This window comes from Aristolochia californica, unplaced genomic scaffold (genome assembly GCF_029961685.1).
Source record: "Aristolochia californica isolate CCGP_79_NKW_82.1479 unplaced genomic scaffold, dmAriCali1.0.hap1 SCAF_1, whole genome shotgun sequence".
Taxonomy (NCBI): Eukaryota; Viridiplantae; Streptophyta; class Magnoliopsida; order Piperales; family Aristolochiaceae; genus Aristolochia; species Aristolochia californica.
Genome location: NW_027181770.1, coordinates 49,591,477 through 49,611,133, shown reverse-complemented (window position 1 = coordinate 49,611,133; position 19,657 = coordinate 49,591,477). Strand labels below are relative to the sequence as shown.

General features: G+C 37.3%; 1 protein-coding gene across 3 annotated transcripts; it reads right to left on the bottom strand.

The window, feature by feature from the left end:
- Nucleotides 1-1,242: 1,242 nt before the first annotated feature.
- On the bottom strand, nt 1,243-12,424 carry LOC137949983 (imidazole glycerol phosphate synthase hisHF, chloroplastic). Of its 3 annotated transcripts, XM_068796290.1 has the most exons (19): nt 12,181-12,423; nt 12,004-12,086; nt 11,095-11,189; nt 10,827-10,930; nt 10,441-10,610; nt 10,164-10,278; nt 9,758-9,816; nt 9,616-9,654; nt 9,345-9,443; nt 9,129-9,191; nt 8,966-9,028; nt 8,657-8,739; nt 8,449-8,557; nt 8,298-8,351; nt 8,115-8,202; nt 7,917-7,954; nt 2,990-3,095; nt 2,646-2,812; nt 1,243-1,569 (listed from the first exon to the last, which is right to left on the bottom strand). In XM_068796290.1, exons 1-19 carry the CDS (start codon nt 12,335-12,337, stop codon nt 1,510-1,512), a joined length of 1,752 nt encoding a protein of 583 aa, XP_068652391.1. In that variant the 5' UTR covers nt 12,338-12,423; the 3' UTR covers nt 1,243-1,509. The 3 variants fall into 3 exon arrangements, with proteins under 3 accessions (XP_068652391.1, XP_068652409.1, XP_068652400.1); XM_068796308.1 differs by lacking the exons at nt 1,243-1,569; nt 2,646-2,812 and having other exon boundaries at nt 2,996-3,095; nt 7,913-7,954; nt 12,181-12,424; XM_068796299.1 differs by lacking the exons at nt 1,243-1,569; nt 2,646-2,812; nt 2,990-3,095 and adding an exon at nt 5,640-7,386 and having other exon boundaries at nt 12,181-12,424.
- Nucleotides 12,425-19,657: the final 7,233 nt, after the last annotated feature.

Below are 19,657 nucleotides of genomic sequence, written 5' to 3'. Positions count from 1 at the left end.
ATTCTAAAATTTAGTTAAATAAATAAATTAAAGATATATTTTTCAATATTCTACCTTTGTTAGGATTTGCTATATCTTTATTAATTATTTAATAAATTTTGAATTAAAAGGTGTTGCAATCTAGTCAACTGCATATGAAAATACAATATTTGAGAAAGTCGTGTTTGAAACATCGAATGGGAGAGGGAGGGAGACCCTTTTCCTCCATTAATGGAAACAAAGCAAGAGGAGAGGACCTGTCCTTTCCCTTTTTATCTCCATTTAACAGTTTATAGAGACAAGTTGTGGCAACGAGCAAAAGAGAGCTCCAATCAAGTCCTCAACTTCGGGAAGAGGGATTGAAGATCGAAATCTCGGATACCATGTAGAATATGAATAATGAATAATTTCTTAATCCTTTACATTCATCAATACTGGTTTTTATAGGTTACAAAGAGATAAAAAAATTGCACGATAAACATTTTTACTAAGAGAGTTTATATTGTTTTAGAGTTACAATTTGAGACAATCTTAAATTCTATCAGTTTTATCTTTATCTCTATCACCCTCCCCCTCCCTTCCTTCACATGGTGGCCTCCCCAAGGTGTACTTCACTGCTGAGCAAAGACATTGGCCCCTTATTTTAAAATTTATTTAAATAATTAATTAAAAGATATATTTTTTATTATTCTACATTTGTTAGGATTTGCTATATCTTTATTAATTATTTAATAAATTTTGAATTAAAAGGCGTTGCAATCTAGTCAACTGCATATGAAAATACAATATTTGAAAAGCTGTGTTTTAAACATCGCATGGGGGAGGTGGGAGACCCTTCTCCATTAATGGAAACAAAGCAGGAGGAGAGGACCTGCCCTTTCCCTTTCTATCTCCATTTAACAGTTTATACGTATACAAGATCTCTCCATCTGACTTTCTCTATCTATCCTCTCCTCTTCACTTCTTCTAACTCTTAAGCCCTCAGGCCTTGTTTGGCAACATAAGTGAAAAGTAAAGGAATCAGGGAGAAAAGCTGTTCTCTTGTTTGGCAACATAAGTGAAAAGTAAAGGAATCAGGGAGAAAAGCTGTTCTCTTGTTTGGCACAAGGGAAACATTGGGAAAAACAAAAAGGAAAGAAAGAGAAAAAGCTAGTCTGTTTCCTAGTTATAAGGTTTTCTTTTAATAAAGTAAGGAATTTGGTCAAAAGATAAACGGGAGGAAATTTTATCTTGGATACGTATAGCATCCATTAAGTTCCATGTCATACGTCACTGCATTGCCGCTGTCCGACTTGAAATCCCACAGAAATGGATTTAGCATTAGCAATTTCCCCAGTTTACAACTTTCAAATGACTAAACTCGTATGAAAAACAATAATCAGTCAGAATCTTAAGATCTACAGGTTTAAGAACAGTATATGAATAATAGCTAGGAATTCAACGGAGAGTTACAAACTACGAAATGTTTATGCTCCAGCAGAAGAATAGACATGCAAATGGAACTAGTCCTTCCATTGTTTTTATCAGGCATCAAAGTCTAACCTCAATGCCTTTTTCCAACAAATGCTTCTTCACAGACACAACTGGGACCTGCACGGCCACCCAAGCAAATTAGTTCCCTGACCTAACTGCACCAATAAGATTGTGGAACAGAAGCTTCTAGGTTCACACTTGTTTCTTACTTCAGCACAGATGGAAAATTATCCAGCTGAACTATAACATATATGGAAGATTTTATCCCCAGAATTCACCAAAATCTAAAAAAAAACATCAGTTGGGTCTTTTCTCCATGGCCACATTTGGGCGATCGATTTCTAGAGCTGGGTCCTCAGTTCGAGACTCACCAAATCTGGAGTACAACATTCCAGAATAAAACTTAAAAAAAAAAAAAAAACATGTTTGCTTGTAAAGGTTTTCCAGGGTTTAAGTTGCTCTTTCTTAAAAAAAAAAAAAAAAGTGTTTAAGTTGTTAAGATCGAGTCTGGTTCCCTCACAAAGTGACTAACCACTTAAGAGACTTATTGTTTAACCTCATAAAGCAACTGACTAACCACTTAAAAGGCTTATTCTTTATAAAACAACTTTTCTTACCACTTATCTATCTGAAAGTATTCCTATTAACACTCTTCCTCATGTCCAGGCTTACACATATGGATAACAGGCCTGAAAAGTGAGAAGTGGAAAACACAAACGATATACAAACTCAATGAAGTATAAACTGGGCCCAATAGGCAGACATCCTGCTCTGACACCACGTTAAGATTGAGCCTGATTTTACCCAAAGTAACTAACCACATAGGAAACCTATTGTTTATCTTTACAAAACAACAACTTTTTTTAATCCTTATCAACTTGGAAGTATTCCTACTAATATAAGTAAAAGTTATAACATGGTGGATACGTCAAACATCCATCGAATCAAATTTTTTACACAAAAAGGAAACTGTTATGTGCATTGCTGACTCAAACTAGATAAAAAGAAAAAATGCAAATAAACTAAGGATTGGCATCATTGGCCCTGATAGTTATTTCATTTTTTATTTCTAGACAATGTGGGGAAAAAAAAAAGGGTATAAGGAGTCGGGCACAATTCCTAAGGAACAGGCATAGTTCAGAAAGTGAAACAATAAATTCTGGTCATCACAACCACAGACAAATGAGACTTACTTCCTTCCGATGGAAAATCCCTGCAGCAAGGGCAGCAGAAGCACCTGTTTTCTGGAAAACCTCTGAGAAGTGTTCCACAGCACCAGCACCACTGCTCGCTATCACAGGTATCATCACAGCATCAGATACCACCTTGACCAAGTCAATATCAAATCCTTGTCCCTGACCTGCACAGTCGCATGTAATCTATCAACAGACACCCACAACTTATCCTGTAAAATTGAAAGCAAATTTAAAGAAGCCTATCTACCAGTTAAAGTTTTTCAAAGACAACCTAAAATGCACTGGATAGAATGTGAAAAGCAAGCAAGGTTACATTCAAGCAAGATCTAAAATTCTATTACCATCACAGTCAATACAGTTCAGAAGTATTTCTCCGGCTCCTAGCTCTTCAACAGCTTTTGCAAGCTCATAAGCTCCAATAGGCCGACCCTCACGTCCACCATTTACCTGCATAAATATCAAACCCTCAGAAAACACAATAACACTACAAAATTTACATCTAAATTGCCAAGAATTTAGGTTTTTGTTTTCTTTAAATTCTGTAAAAGATTTACCATGCTAGCCACAAGATTAAAGAATAAGTGATAACTTACGTTAGAAGTCGTTATCTTGAGTTAATTAGGTTTTGTTTTTTTTTTAGAAAAATATTTTCCTTCAGAAATTAGATTTCTATGATTTACTGGTAGCAGAGACACGGGTGTAATTTTAAACGTTGTTTTAAGTCGTTTTAAGTTATAAATAGGAGAGAGGGATCTCTAAAAACCTTAATCTCTCTCATACATCTTCTGCAAATTCCACATGATATTAGATATGGTCAGATCTATGAATTGACTGGATCAATTCATAGAGATGTTGTTCCATCTATTCTTCATTTTCCTATTAGCTGTTATTCTTCATAAAAAGCTATTCTTAGTAAAAAGATATTTGGTGTCGTAAATTTCTGGGTTTTTTCTCCCCATTGACCATATTTGTTTTCATTGATTTCTCTCCCTTAGATCTTGAATCTATAGCGACAACTTTGACCTTAGTTGGAGTTCTCCACAAATGATATCATATTCCCCATCTTTTTTTTGTAAAAATGAGTGGTGTCTTTTCTTTCCTATTGGTAAATCTTCATCCTTTGTCTTAGTAAGACATTATATTCAAAACTTGGAAAAAAGTAACCTTTCAATTGGGAGTCCGTGCATCACTATAGCCCACATGGTTTCTTCTTCTTATTCCTCGGTCTTCTACTCTAAGGATTTCCATATACTCTCCAATCAAACCCTTTCATGCAATTTGTTGAAACTTAGAACTCCATGATGTATAATCACAATAGAAGAGGATTAAAGTGTGAAAAGAAGAAGAAGAGTTGTGGAGAGAAGGTTTTGGGAGGAGAAGAGGAAGAGTGACGAATTTAGATAAAAGAGGAGGAAGACCCCCTTAAGTTGTATTTATAGATATCAAAAGTACTAATATTACAAGAATACCCTTCACCCTAGTAAGAGTGAATAAGAGACATAAATCATAAACTAATTACATCAGTGCCACTCTAATTACATCATATCTTCCAATACCCTCAAGCTGGGAGGTAATAGTAGTGATCCCAGCTTGAACCAAACAACATAGATGTAGTAATAAGCTCCTCCATCACGGTGTCCCAACACCAGGCACCGACTCTCGAAGGGTAGAAATGGGTGATAAAATATAAGTCGAAACCAACTTCAAAGAATATCGACCAAACATAGTGATAATAATTACTAAAGCGGGTAATACCTGTCATTCACAAGACGGCGATAAAAGACCCAAGGGTACCAATAAAAAGTAGAGTGGGTGATGCATGTCATTCACAAGACGGCGATAAAAGACCCACGAGTACCAATAAAAGGCTATAAGGATTTAAAATACCCATATATAAAAAAGACCAACCATAGCAAAGTACCAAAAAGGGTTGGCCAAAGGGGGTAAACGAGAGTCAAATAAAGGATGGTAGGAGAAAGGCAGCCAAAATAATAAAAGGGTAATGGGGAATCAATAGGAAGATAAGATGAAGATATTAGGGCCATTATATGTTTTATTTTTTAAAGTAATTCAAATTCTTCATCATATGAACCAATACCGACAACAGTCAGCAAACTAAAAGTGTCTTATTTTCATGCAATTGGGTCATAGATTAGTCAACTCTTGTAGATCTTTATATTCATTGAATATTTTTCTATTACATGTCTCCCAGTCTATCTCAACACCCGTTTTGGTAAGACCAATCCTTATGTTTTGTTCTTGGAACTCTTTGTTTACAGGTCAAATGTTTAATTACTTTGCATCATTCAAACTTTGTGCTGGGGAAATTTCCCTTGTGCTTTGGGAACTGAGTGTTAATCCCTGGTTTGAGTTCCAATGGCTGGTTTTATTAGGTTGGTGATACAAGTGATTTTGTCCTTAATGACATTGTGTTGTACTTCAAAATCGGCAGTTTTCTATTGCCATAGGTGGTTGTGACTTAGTGTGAACTCTAATTCGCCCAATATGGGTGCTCTCTACACGAAAGACTTCATGTGAATGAGAGTGTTCCTACATATTAATTTCAAGTTTTTTCCTACTTAGTGATTGTTATCACTAGTTCAAGTTTGAAATCATATAATGTGTCTATTAAGATTTTTTTTATTTGTATCACTCATATTTCTTCTACCCATTTCTTGGGTTGTGCCCTCTAGCTATGTGAGAGACCTTGTCTTTTTAGATTTTGTTCTTCTATATGTTGTGTCCAATTGAACATCATAAGGTAGTTAGTTCTTCAGGGATAGATGGAAGGAATTGAATGTTGAAGAATCTAGAATTTTTGTTACATACAAATGGAGATAATTGGCATGTACTCCCCAACATAAGGAGCAGAAGAGTATAAGCATATTGAGTAAGTTGAAGAACCATTCTACAAGGGCAACCTCAAGATATCCTCTCTTTTTTTAATCGAAAAAAGCAAGTCTTCATTAAGAAGGCCCAAAGGCAAAATAGCTAAATAGCAAGGGGTCCCTTAGAATGAGGGATTGGAGAGAAACCGCCTCACGAGTAAGGGAGTTAGCCTCTTTGGCTGGTCTCCAAACATGACCAATCAAGTACATCTAAAGCAAGGTCCATAGCTTTAAAGAAAAGTTGCTGGAATCACCAAGGAGGAGAAGCATGCTTTTGGCACCAATTGATGCTGATGAGGGAGTCCCCTTCAACAATCTGGAGGACCATGCCATCTGTCTCTGAAAATCCTCAGACCATGGACAAGCACAACCAACTCAATATAGGTGGAATCAGGGGTGACCAATGGACCAGTAACAAAAGGATGACATCCACATTGCTTATGTACAAAAAAACCACCAGAGCCAACATGGCTGGGTTCTAGAGGGAACTGCCACCAAAATTTAATTTAATGCGGTCCTGAGGAGGGAAGATCCAATGCTGAAGACAAAAATGGTTGGGCGCCGATAGAGCAGCAATCCGCAAATAATCATCCTTAGCATAGCCTCCTTCAAATAACAGAAATTCCTTATGCATACAGATCCAGGAAGTAATGTTGTTGACAGCACGATAGATAACTGAATCCAATTGAGAGACTTCCGCTAAAAGTGCCTCTAATTACACTCAAGCCAGATCAACCAAGGGATGTAGGCAGTGCAGACTTTTAGCATGATTTTGCCAAGCTTAGGCAGAAGAAAGCTGAGGGACTGAGACATAAGCTCAGCCAAAGAGGTCAGGAGGCAGTAACTGATACAAAACAGGTTGTGAAATCTCATGCAGGTGAAAACAGCAGATAATCTTCATCATAGAGGCAGCAGGACAGACAAGTAAGATAGGAGATGGGGGTGCCTCTCTTCCAGAGATCGTCAAGAGCGAAAATTCTACCCTTCAACATGCTCCAAATGAGGAATTTAATTTTATGAGGAGCAGAAAGGGCCAAGAGATGGAAGAGCTGTCCAACCTGTCACCCAAACCACTAGAAAGGAAGCGAAAGCAAAAGGCAATAGAGAAGTCACCATCTGACACTACTGCACAAATGCGGGGGTAGGGTACGGTGGGGGGCGGGGTCCTCTAGATTCCATTTGAGATAGAGATTGCTTAGTTGTTGCAAGAGACTAGATGCAGCTTCTGCCTCAGCATCATTAAGCCCTCTGTAAAAAGCCCAAGAGCCAGGAAATGTAGTTACAATCTCCATTAAGAATGGAGTCAGCAATAAGGCAGTCCAGATGTCTAGCAAGGGGAAAGAGGCTAGCAAATTGATCTTTCAAGGCCTACTAACCCAGCCAAATGTTGTGCCCGAACGAACAGTGTTTCCATGACCCACCTGAAATCCGAGAGCAGAGGAGATTTTAGGGAAAAGTTGAGCTAGATAATGCCAAAGTGAGGAGACTCTAGCAATGTTGTCCTCTCCCCTCCCACCACTTGTTTTTGCCCAGCCTGATCTTCACAGAAACAACGCTTCTCCAATGGATTCACTATAGTGAAACTTCCAACACCATTTCACCAACAACACTTGATTCATCATTGTAATTGACTTTTGCTGGAATATAGCTGACCATTTTACAAGATGATGCTTGAAACCAATTTTGGAGACGCACCATAGGAGGTTTCACATGCTCTTCTCAATCTTTGCAGCGATACTTGCTGGGCAGTGAAGGAAAGGAAATAGGAGGTGATGCCACTTTTGCAAGTGTTGATCAAAGTAAGCCTCCCTGCCTTAGATAAGCAGTCTTCCCTTCCACAGAGACAGTCGCTGGTCAATTCAAGTGCAACGTCAAGAATTGAAGCCACAAAGAGTCAAAGATCACATAAATGTCATAAAGCATTGATAAGTTGCAGATAATGAAGACCGATTTTGTATTTTCTTTTTTTTTCTTATGATTAAAATAGGGGATTGTGAGACATTTTGTAACAAGCAGAAGTTATTTGCTCCATCTAGAGGAGTGTCAGAAACTGTTATCTTGAATTAGTCAGATTTTATTTATTTTCTAGGAAAATATTTTCTTTCAGAAAGTAGATTCCCAGGGTTAATGGGTTACAAGGAAATAGATGTGATTTTTAAATATTATTTTAAGTTATAAATAGGGGAAAGAAGTATCCAAACCCTAATCTCTTCCACACTACTGCAAATTCCACAACTTGTATATTTTATTGCTTATTATGTTCTCAGTGTAACAGGATTTTATGGTAACCAAAGACGGATTCATGTCCATTTTATACTTCATATCTACAAAGAAAATAATAAATTGGGAACCAATTTTTCATAAAGGAAAACATACTCACAGTGCACTGGTACCAAGCATATTCTTCTCCATGAGGACCTGTACCCAAAGTACGAAGAGTCATTATGATTGCTTTACTAAACTCTATATGTTAAACTGAAAATGAATATGGAAACATCAGACTACTTTAAAAAATGATGGAACAAACATTGAACAAGATATTAAAGGGCAAAAAGGATATGTTAAGAATTAATTGGACCTGGTTTTGTAACTTTAATTGTCTTGAACTCCACTTCATCAGGATTTTTCACATATACCCGGCGAGGATCTATACTTACAACCACTGCCTAAGCATGTTGAGATAAATCAATACATACTGCAATGTGCTTAAAGTTAAGAAGAAAAGAGTGCTTGTTCTAAATGTCAGCAACAAAAAATTTACCTGGTTCCCGTACACTCGAGAAATCTGCTCTAAACTACTATGGCCAGTTTTTACCTTAAACATCAATTTGGAGCACATATGAGTGTTTTTTCTTTAAAAAGAAAAAACAGAAGATATTACTGGAAAGGGATCAACACAAGCTTATGCTTACTCCAGTTCTTCGATATGCTTCCGCTGCATAAACTGCATCACTTCCAATAGAGACCTTATCAGCTCCAGACCTAAAATATTCTGCTGCAACTTCCAAGCTAGAATAGTGCCTACTCGAAAAAGAATACATAGAAAACAAATAATGTATATTGCATCTGAATCCATGTAAGACATCACACAGGGGGGGAGAGAGAGAGAGTGAGAGAGACCTTCCATTCCCATCTGTGAAGTCTCTGATACCACCTCCAACTGTTAGAGGTACAAACACATTTTCTGATGCATAACGCAATACCTACATGACAAAAGTAATAGAAAGTTAAAAGATAACAAAGAAAAGAAATTGACAGAGGCCGATGGATTCATGAACTCTCGGTACCTATGTTTTCATGAAATGAGAGAACTGGTCAAACTTAACTGTGGTGACGTAATTGGTTCCTAAACCACACTATTTTTTTTTCAGTGGATCACTAACCTTCAGCATTTTTATTTTTTTATAGACACAGGATGTAAAAACTAACCTTCAGCATTGGCAGGTCACCCAAAGGAAAATCTCGGAAGCCAGTTATGTTCAAAAAGCTAACCTGCAATAAATAGCAGATCTTCAGTTCTGGTAGCAAACATTTATTCATACATGAAGATGATGGGTAAATCATCCAAACGAAAGAAACATTAGATATATGCCTCATCTGCCCCATCTTTATAGTACTGTCCAGCAAGCTCCACTGGCTTCCCAAGGTTTCTCACCTTAAATAAAACACACATATTTAAAGAGAAGCATCAGAAAGTTTACATAGACTTGTTTAAGCAGAGCACAAAAACAAAACAAAAACAAAACAAAAACAAAACAAAAACAAAAAAAAAAAAACAAAAAAGAAAGAAGAAGAAGAAGTAACATACCTCATGCTCCTTAGTGTGCTCTCTCACATCGTATTGGTCACCCTTGGTTACAACAAGGTCTCCTTTGTCATTTGCCCTAACATCAAGGCATGCAATAACCTGACCAATTGAAATAACAGTGTGTAACAGCACAAATCAATTAAAAGTTTCTAACTAAGCCCAAACTAAATAAAATAAAATAACGCTCTCAGCAATTCTTGACAAGCAATTCCAAAGACTCAGAGGCTAGTAGAAGAATGAAGAGCAATGTCATTCTACTCAGGAATCTTACTCGTTTTGCTAATTTTGATGCTTTCACCTGACTAGTTTTCTGCAAATTGAAAGACACTTCATAAGTGTTAAGACATGCAACCAATAAGAGGCAGATTTCAAAAAAAAATGATTGAAATGAAAATACATTACAGGCTAACGACCTTTGCTGCATTTGTGTTTTGTGACTTCAAGAATCTTCTCAAAACTGAAAGTCCAGCATCTGAAAATTCAGCAATGGAAAGACCATTTAGAAGGACAGAATATATATACATAAGAAGAAAAAAAAAGGTGTGTATAAACAATTATGTCAACTTCAACCAAAGCTGGAGAGGCATTTGAAAGGCTTCCTGATAGTGTGACAAGTCAAAGGAACTTCTTGAAGAGTGATGAACAAAGGTTTCCAAGGAAATTTGCCTGCAGTGCATGTTATTGGCACAAAAATGCCAGAAATCCAATTTCAAGATGCACCCTCAAGCCCACTCCCAATGATATTTCCACTTCCTATTTCTTAGACTATGCATACAGATATTGTCTAGTCACACGGCCAGCAGGAAGCAATTGACTTACCTCCACTCTTCTCTGGGTGAAACTGGACTGCATGTACATTTCCCCTTCTAATAGAAGAAATAAACTCTTCCCCATAATTACAAGTCGACGAAATCCACTCCTTATTAACTTCTATCTGCAACATCATGTGGACATATTTCTCAGTGACTCATCACTCAGGAACAATTAACTAGAAGAATAAGAAGATGAGAAGAATAAACTAAAATAAGCATAAGGTATTCCCCTCACAAAGTGGGTAATGAAAGCAAGAATTGTTGAGCAGTAACAAATAGCATACAGGCATTGCACGGTATGAGTGGACAAAGTATACATGGCTCCCCCCAATTTCATCTAAAATTTCAGAATCCTCCCTGACATCCAGAGCATTCCAGCCAATATGGGGTACTCTGAAACCATTAGATGAGTCAAAACGCCCAACAACACCAGGTATCACACCAAGACCTTTTACTGAGAAAAGAAAAGAAACAAGAACATAAAATTGAACAAAAGTATATAAAAAGCTAGGCAAGCAGATAAATAACTTGAGAACAGGGAAGTTTGCTACAAAGATGTTCAATAACAGCATTCACCATGATATGTGTTATAAAAAATAAAGAATACATCAATAGCATGAATTTATCTTAACAGCAGAAAAAAAAAAGCAGCCACAAATGTTGTATTTACCGGGACCATTTTCCTCACTAGACTCAAAAAGTAGCTGAAGTCCAAGACAAATGCCCAAGAACGGAAGGTCTCTTTCTATATATGTGCAGAGTGCTTCTGCCATCCTATGATATGTCAATAATCAGACAAATCCATAAGAATGACACAATGAAAAATGGCCAATAATACCATTTAGACCAATTGCTGGAGAATATAACTCAAACTGTAGAACTTAGTTAACTTCCATATGCAAGACATAGACGAAAATAAAATTTCAGGAAGTACTTACCCCTTCTGGTTCAACACATCCATTGCTGGGGCAAAGGCCCCAACTCCAGGAAACACAAGGCATTTTGCATTGAGAATATCTTCTGCCGTTTGAACCTAAAAACAGTAAGGCGCTAGCTATATTAATATACCATCTTCCCTCAATGAAAGTCTAAGGGACTCAAAACTTTCCAATTCAACACTGCCAGTTCAGCATATTTTTCTTTTTGTTTTAAAAAATGGTGCATTTTATGTCATTAGAGCAAAAGGAGAGTATGCAAGAACCTGAGAGCAAAAGACCAAAGAATAACATGCAACACTCTTTTTTGTTTTGAAATGGTTACACTCCACACTAATGTACAGAAGGAGAAAAATACAGGCCCTGAAACACTGGATGAAGAATCTGAGTTGGCGTACCCAAATACTGTAGAGAAAAAACCAGTACAAGAGGGAGTTAGATTTCAGAATGGTACTTTCTGGATCATCTTCATTCAGGTACAGGTCACACGATTTTTTTTTAAATTCTTACATTCACAATAATTTCATATTATATGCACTTCCAATCCAGAGAGTTCAGCATTTGCACCAAATGATCCTTCAAAAAGAGTTGAAAGCATCCAATGGTCAGTCACCAAGACAGTGAAGAGTCTAGCATTTGAGAAAGTCTCCTTTATGAAGAGCAAAACACTGTCTGATTAGAGGTTTAGACGTTCGAGCTATCTGATCATTTAGAGAGAAAAAATGACTGCACTAACATTAATACCAAAGAATATCCTTCTTCTGATTGCATAACCTTTTCGTCCGCGCGAGGTGATTAGTAAGAAAATCATTTTGATACAAGCAGCAAGTTAAATTGTTTAAAAAAATCGTACGCCAAAATTTAATTACTAACAAAAAAAAAAAAAAAAACAGCAAATGATTCGTGACTCACATCTTTAATATCATATCCAAGAAGACGTATAGCATTTCGAACGCTTCGTACATTTCCAGCGCCGTAATCCAAAAGGGTGACCACTGATGTAAGAGTTCAAAGAAAGCTTGAAATTAGCAGAAAGCAATGCGGGGGGAAAGAGGTTGAAAAGGACCTTATACAGCAAGAGCTGCGCACCAGAATCTCCGCCAGCAGAAGCTCGAACTGAGAAACTCTTGGGTCTGCTTTTCGGGCTCTTTCTGAAGCATCTGTAACATTCTAAAACAGGAGAGGAGTAAGAAGAAGACGATCGTAGGGCTGAAATGTTGGTAGATGGAAGCGGCGCAGCCTCCATCGGTAGACTGAAGTAGTAGTTTTACAAGTGGCGTCTCTTTTACTTCTTGCTGCCACTGCCTACTGGGATCATCAGAACTCAGATGCGCTAGTCCTAATAAAACCCTTGTGCCAAGGACGAACTGGACCAGCCGATAGACACACCCCGGCTTCCCCAGTTACTCGGGCTAAGATGGAAATTATGAAGTTAAAATCTTTGTAGCCTTATATGGCGAGAGAGATAAATTTGTTGTAAATCGGTGAAAAATCTAAGTAAATTAATACAGCAGAAAAAATTTGGCTTTGTTGAAATCGAATATGGCGAAAATAAAATTGAAATTTAGCATAATTGAAAATAAATCTTGTGGAGCCAAAATCTTCAATTTAAAAAAAAAAAGTATTATAGTTAATATTACTGCAACATGTTGAAAATGAAGTAGGTGAAACTAAAATTGACATTTATCGTTATTAAAAATAATTATAGCAAGGCAAAAAAAAATTATTTTTAAAAAAATACTTTAATTTTAAAAAAATATACTTGTGTTTGGAACATATAAGTCAATTTTGAATCAGAAGTATATGCTAATTTCAGCTATACAAAATCTAATTTTAGCTCCTTTAAAGTTGATCTATCATGATCTATGTGGTAAGATGAAGTAGGTGAAACTAAAATTGAAATCTATCTTGTTAATCAACAATAATAATAGATATATGTGGGTATACATCCTTCTACACAGGACTGACTAAAGCTCTTGTCAAATTTAAAGTGTGACATAAAGTAATTAAAATATGAAGCAATAGAAGCTCTGCATAGATCAAGGAGAAAAATTGTGTTAAAAAAAATTCAATTGCTATTGTAACAGTTGTGCTAACTGACTACTTATAGTCCTCAACAAAATGGTGTTATGGAACATTCAAGTCGAAGAATCATAGATGTTGGTTTTAAGATCCATATTGACATAACTTTGATAATAAAAGTAACTCTTGTTACTAATATTATGTATTAAGAATATTTTTAAAATAAAAATGCTCTAAAATGATTTTTGGTAGCATGTCTGATTGAGTGATTAAAATCTAACTAGATGACACATACAAAAAAGGGAAGAAAGCAACTTGTGCTAGAAAACACAATATCCAAATGACCTAGCAGATTCATTTAACCAAGAAAGAGAGCTCATAGTAAGCAAGGCACAAATGTCTAATCAAGCATCCCTTATCTGAACCGAGAAAAAAAAAAGAAAATCATCCAATAGACTATGATCGATCAAATATTGCTTGTCAAAATATCCAGTAGTTAGCTAAGGAGATAATGAAGGTCGACTATTCGGCTAGTACTCGATTGAATGATAGGAGAGAGAAAAACCTCTTGTTATAATCATTTGCCTAGACAACTAGACAAACAAGGTGCACAAAGGCATGAAAAATGAAGTTATCATAAAATGGCCGACTAACTAGATTGTTGTCATCTTAATAATGAGAGAGAGAGAAAAAAAAAAAAAGCTTTGTATATGCTCATTCGCTCTATCAATCAAATAATAACTTCAAATAAAGTTGAATAGCCAAAAGAGAAGGAGGCATCTTGAGAAAACCAACCAAAGAGTTGTTTAAACAAAGCATTGTAAAACAATTGCGATTTGACTAAGATAAGTCTCCAAAATTTGTAAGTGCATATCCATGTGATTAACAACTCATTATAAAAAATTTAAGTATTTTCTCATGATTTTTGCTCGAGATTTCATCAAATTTTGATGAAGGACAAAAGGACCTTTTTCCAAGCTTAATGATTTAAAATTTGAACAAGGAGAATTTGTTTATTTATGTCAATTATGGACCAAACATTATCTCTTTTAATTTCTAAGGCAAAAACCACTCCAAAGACATTCATACTTAAAAATTCAATTTGGGGATTGGATTTAAGTTTTCAAAAAAGTATGTTGCCCAACAGCTAAATATTTCTGAGCATATACTTTGAAATCTTGATCTAATTAGCATCTTTTGTGTTAGAATCATTACACTCATATTTCAAAATCATAGTATTTGTTCTAGCTTTCATATTCAAAGGGTTCTTTCAAAGTGTAGAATTTAGGACTCCTTCATAATGATCTCGAGCCAAAAAGGGAGAGGAGAAGAAGAAGAAAAAAAAAAAGAGAAAGGAGAGAGAGTTTAGATGTCGACTTCCAAGAGAAGGGACAAGAGAGTTTGGACAAATCTAAGAAGAGAGGAGAGAACTTAATGTTTTACCTCTTAGTGAAGGGTCTCTATTTATAGTTTTTACAATGCCCTTAGGGCTACAACATAACAAAAGAAGAGACATAAATAGACAAGTAATACATCTTCATGCAATCTTTATGAGAAATCTTCTTATTTATCAATATGCCACCGCTTGGATTGTGGGCTTTATTCCTTTGACATGTGGGCTTGAACCCATCTTCTAACACTCCCCCTCAAGTTGGAGGAGAAAAAACATCGTAAATACCCAGCTTGCCACGTATAAAATATGGGATCTTAGACATAAGTGGTTTAGTAAGAATATTTGCTACTTGCTCTTGCGATGAAACATGTTTGAGGGAGATTATACCCGTTTGAAATTTCTCTTGTATGAAGTGGCAGTCCACCTCAATGTGTTTCCCTTTCGTGGAAGAACGGATTCAAAGTGATATGAATAGCTGGTTGGTTATCACAATATAGACCCATAAAACCTCCTTTATAAAATCCTAATTCAGTAACAAGGGACCTGATCCATAGGAGTTCACTAATTGTGTGAGTCATTGCTCTGTATTTTGCTTTTGTACTAAATCTCACAACCACATTTTACTTTTTTGCTTCTCCATATAACCAAAACTTCGTGTCATCAGGTGATCTAGCCCAATCTACGTCTGAGAAACCTTCTGTGGATTTTCAAGACTCCATGAATTTAGCACATGGAGAAAAAAAAAGAGACACCCATTGGGAGAAAATAAGAGGAAGAAAGAGGTTATGGACCTGTGTCCTAATCCTCCTCCTAAAGCTCAATTTATAGATTAATGAAACTATAATATTATAATTATGCCCCTAAAACTTCAACTAATTACACCAATACCATCTCTATGAGATGATTCTTTATTTACCATCATGCCATCATTATATGGGCATGTAGACCTTCTGTTTGGTCTATGGGCCTTGAGTCCATCTTTCACATCTCTTGGATGTGTGGGTCTTCCTTAGTCTTATGGGCTTGAGTCCATCTTCTAACATACTTGGATGTGTGGGTCTTCCTTGGTCGTGTGGGCTAGGGCCCATTTTCCAACACTACCACTCAAGTTGGGGGTGAGAGAATATCATGAACACCCAACTTGTTGCAAATGGTGTATAGGATCTTCTCGTATAAAATGGTAGTCCACCATATCTCCCAACACTCCCCCTCAAGTTGGTGGTCTCTTCCATGTGGGCTAGCTAGCATAATATGAGTGAGATTAAAATCACTCCTAGTCATAAGACATCGCTCAATACTCCAGTCAAATAACTCATGTTGGATGTTGGGCACACTCCTATATTCTGTAGGTAGTGGGTCTATATGTAGAGCTCAAAAGTCTAATAAAACTCCTCCATCACATGTCCCTCCACAGGACACCGACTCTCAAATGGTAGGAGTAATAAATGTCAATTAGGGTGTAACGGGTAATCACCCAGAAGATAATATTGTGGGGCCACCATGAGTTTTCTTCTTCATCAGAATAACCAATGTTGACAAAAACCAGCAACTGAGAAGTCCTTCTTCAATAAAAATGTCTCAGCCAAAGAGACACAATAGAAACAACTAAAATGGGCCTAGGCCCAATAATACGTACCAAATAATGAAAATCTTCAAAAAGGACCCATAAAATAATTCGCATATAGTCCATCACAAAATAAGGAAGTTGCACCAAATAGTAAGCTGGAATAAAGTAATAATCCAAGATAATAAACCCGCCAGAGAAAAAAGGGACCGAGTTGAGTCGAGTTAGATATCAAACCAATATAGTCAAGTTGCCGGAGAAATAGGTATAGACCTCAAAACCCGGACCTGCATAACCAAGGCAGGAAGCAAAGACAAGTTGACCCAGGCCGAGTTTACCCGGACCGAGTTAACTCGACAAACTGGTGTGGCTCGGTCTGAGTCGCTCGGCAGGGTCTTGTGCGAGACTTGGGTGAACTAGTGCTTGATCAAAATTTTCCTAACTTAGGAAAATTAATCCGGCTATAGTATCATGTCCTTCCCCAATTCCGAACATAGCAAAAAACTAGAGACGACAACCAATTTGGTGCTTAACAAAAATGTGATCTTTCCAAAAATAATTCAATCCAACAGAGAGCTTCCCAAAAAAGAAAAAATCCAACAGAGAGCATTCCGAAATAAGAACCAACACTGGAATAACAGAGCAAGAATCAATAGCAGAGACCATCTCAGAGAGGCAGCAACGAAAAAATCACTGGAATCCCATTATGGCTATAAGCAGAAAGCGAACTCAGCAATCTGTTACCAATCTATGAGTACTGTTGGTTGTAGAAAAAAACCAAACACCAAATATCAGAGCATATTATTGTCTTCCTCCCCCTCTGTCAAATGCCTAGCCAATACAACCTAAAAGACCGGTCTGTTAAGTGCGGAAAGCCAAGTACCTAACCCATCAGTGGACCAGGGGTGGACGGAACCTACCCAAGTGGACCGAAACCACCTAGCTCTAACACCCACCGTTCCCGTTCCCTACCACTTCATCCGGGATTCGAACACGGAACGTGTTGTCCAGCTTTGATACCATGTCAAACGCCTAGCCAATACAACCTAAAAGACTGGTCTGTTAAGGGCGAAAAGCCAAGTACCTAACCTATCAGTGGACCAGGGATGGATGGAACCTAACCCAGGTGGACCAGAACCACCTAGCTCTGACACCCTCGCCAAAAGTAATTTCCAGAAGGAGAGTTCCTTTGCTAGAAGCGTAAAAGAAATTTCCTGCAAAAACTAGCAAATTTCTAGGAAGAGGAGAAGCACCTTTCTCCTTCTGCCTAATCAAGCCAACAAGGCTATAGGATTCTAGATACAACAACAACAGACTTTTTTGCTCGAAGAAGAACGACATTCTTCCAAATTAGTTTCAGAAGATGAATGACAGCTTCTGGTGCAGAGTCGTTGGAATATCATCTTGAAGTGGCCGTTGTGGAGAAGTCGGGCGACATCATTTTTTGGATTTCCACTGCTCATATAAAATACAATTGTTGAGAATATTTTACTCAGTTGAGTTTCCTTGGCAGATATGGCAGACTACTACATTTGTCTCTGCATACATTCTGCATCCACACGAAGGAGCTCTGGCGATGTGGCTTAATGGCCTGAAAATTGCCAACCTGGGTTGCGCCAAGTGGTTCAATTGGTTTGCCTCCGATCAGCCTATTGTTGGCACTCCGCTTTACAAGGCACCTAAGGTCGCACGTGGTTATGGGCAGGGATATCTATAAGGAAGAAAGGTGAGTTATGAATTGACTAGTCCGAGTTAACCCGAGTTAACAGAATCCATATGATTCTCAAGTTGCTGGTAGAACAGTCTCTCTCATGTCTTTGGTTCGAATCCGGTAGACTAATTTGGAAATAAAAAAATTACCAGCTCGAGAGGCTATGTTCCCAACGGAAAAACACATCAACTTTGATGTCGCTAAAGAAGATGATGCAGGCTCTTTGAAGCAGCCTGTAAAATCATTGAAATCCAAAGTAGGCATACTGGAATGGTGGCAATTACTAGCAATGGGAGCAAAAAAAACAAGGGCACGATAAAGAGAAAAAAATAAAAAACAAAAAAGTTTGAAAATCTAAAATACCATAGCTACGAGTCTTAAAAATCAATGCTCTGATACCATGTTGATATTTAGGACTCCATGGATTTAGCTCATGGAGAAAAAAAGAGAGAGACCCATTTGGAACAAATAGGAGGAAAAAAGAGGTTATGGACTTGTGTCCTATTCCTCCCCCTGAAGCTCAATTTATAGATTAATGAAACTATAATATTATAATTATGCCCCTAGAACTTCAACTAATTACACCAATGCCATCTCTATGAGATGACTCTTTATTTACCATCCTGCCATCATTATATGGGCCTGTGAACCTTCTGCTTGGTCTGTGGGCCTTGAGTCCATCTTCCACATCTCTTGGATGTGTGGGCCTTCACTGGTCTTCTGGTCTTAAGCCCATCTTTAAACATACTTGGATGTGTAGGTCTTCCTTGGTCGTATGGGCTTGGGCCCATCTTCTAACACCTTCTATGTTGAAGTGGCCATTTTTTTTATAAAGCAATCATCTTCCTAGGGCTCCTTTTAAGTATCGTAGTATCCTTTCCAAGGCTTGCCAATGGGTAAGTTATGGTTTATGCATGTACTGACTCACCACACTTACAACATATGATATATATGGTATAGTTACTGTGAAGTAGATAAGTTTGCCCACAAGTGTTCGATATTTACCAATATAAATATCTTCTCCAGAATTTGTACATAATTTAATATTCGCATCAATAGGAGTGTCAGTTGGGCTGCACCCCCGTTTCTTCGAGGAGGTCCAAGATATACTTCCTCTGAGATAATATTATCCCATATTTGGACTGAAGAACTTTTAAGCCCAGAAAATAATTTAGAAGTCCAAGATCTTTAGTTTTAAATTCATAACAAATCATGTTTTTGACTTTTTGTATGCTATTAGCATCATTTTCGATTAAGACACTATCATCAACATACATAATCAATAATATATTTCCTTTTGAGGTATCGTTAATAAATACCAAATGATCTACGGAGCACCAACGAAATCCAAATTGTAGTAGTGTTTGGCTAAATATATGAAACCAGGCCCAAGGGGACTGTTTAAGCCCATATACGGACTTCTTTAAGCGGCATAAAGACTCCCCCACAACCACATAACCAAGTGGTGGAATCATACAAATTTCCTCGCGTATATCACCATTTAGAAAAGCATTTTTGACATCAAGATGATAGATGGGCCATCAAGAGTAAGATGCAAACGATAATAGGATACATACCGAATTTAACTTGGCAACAGGAGAGAAGGTCTCCTCATAATCCACTCCATAACATTGCGTGTACCCTTTAGTGATGAGGCGGGCCTTAAGGAGAGCAACAGACCTATCTAGATTATGTTTGATGGTAAAAACCCATTTACAACCTATCGGTTTCTTACTTGTCGGAAGCGGTGGTAAATTCCATGTTTGATTTTCACATAAGGCTTGCATTTCCTCATCCATAGCCGCCTTCCATCCTGGATATTTTAGGGCCTCCGGATAGGAATGCGGAATAGAGATGGAAGAAAGAGAAGCAAGGA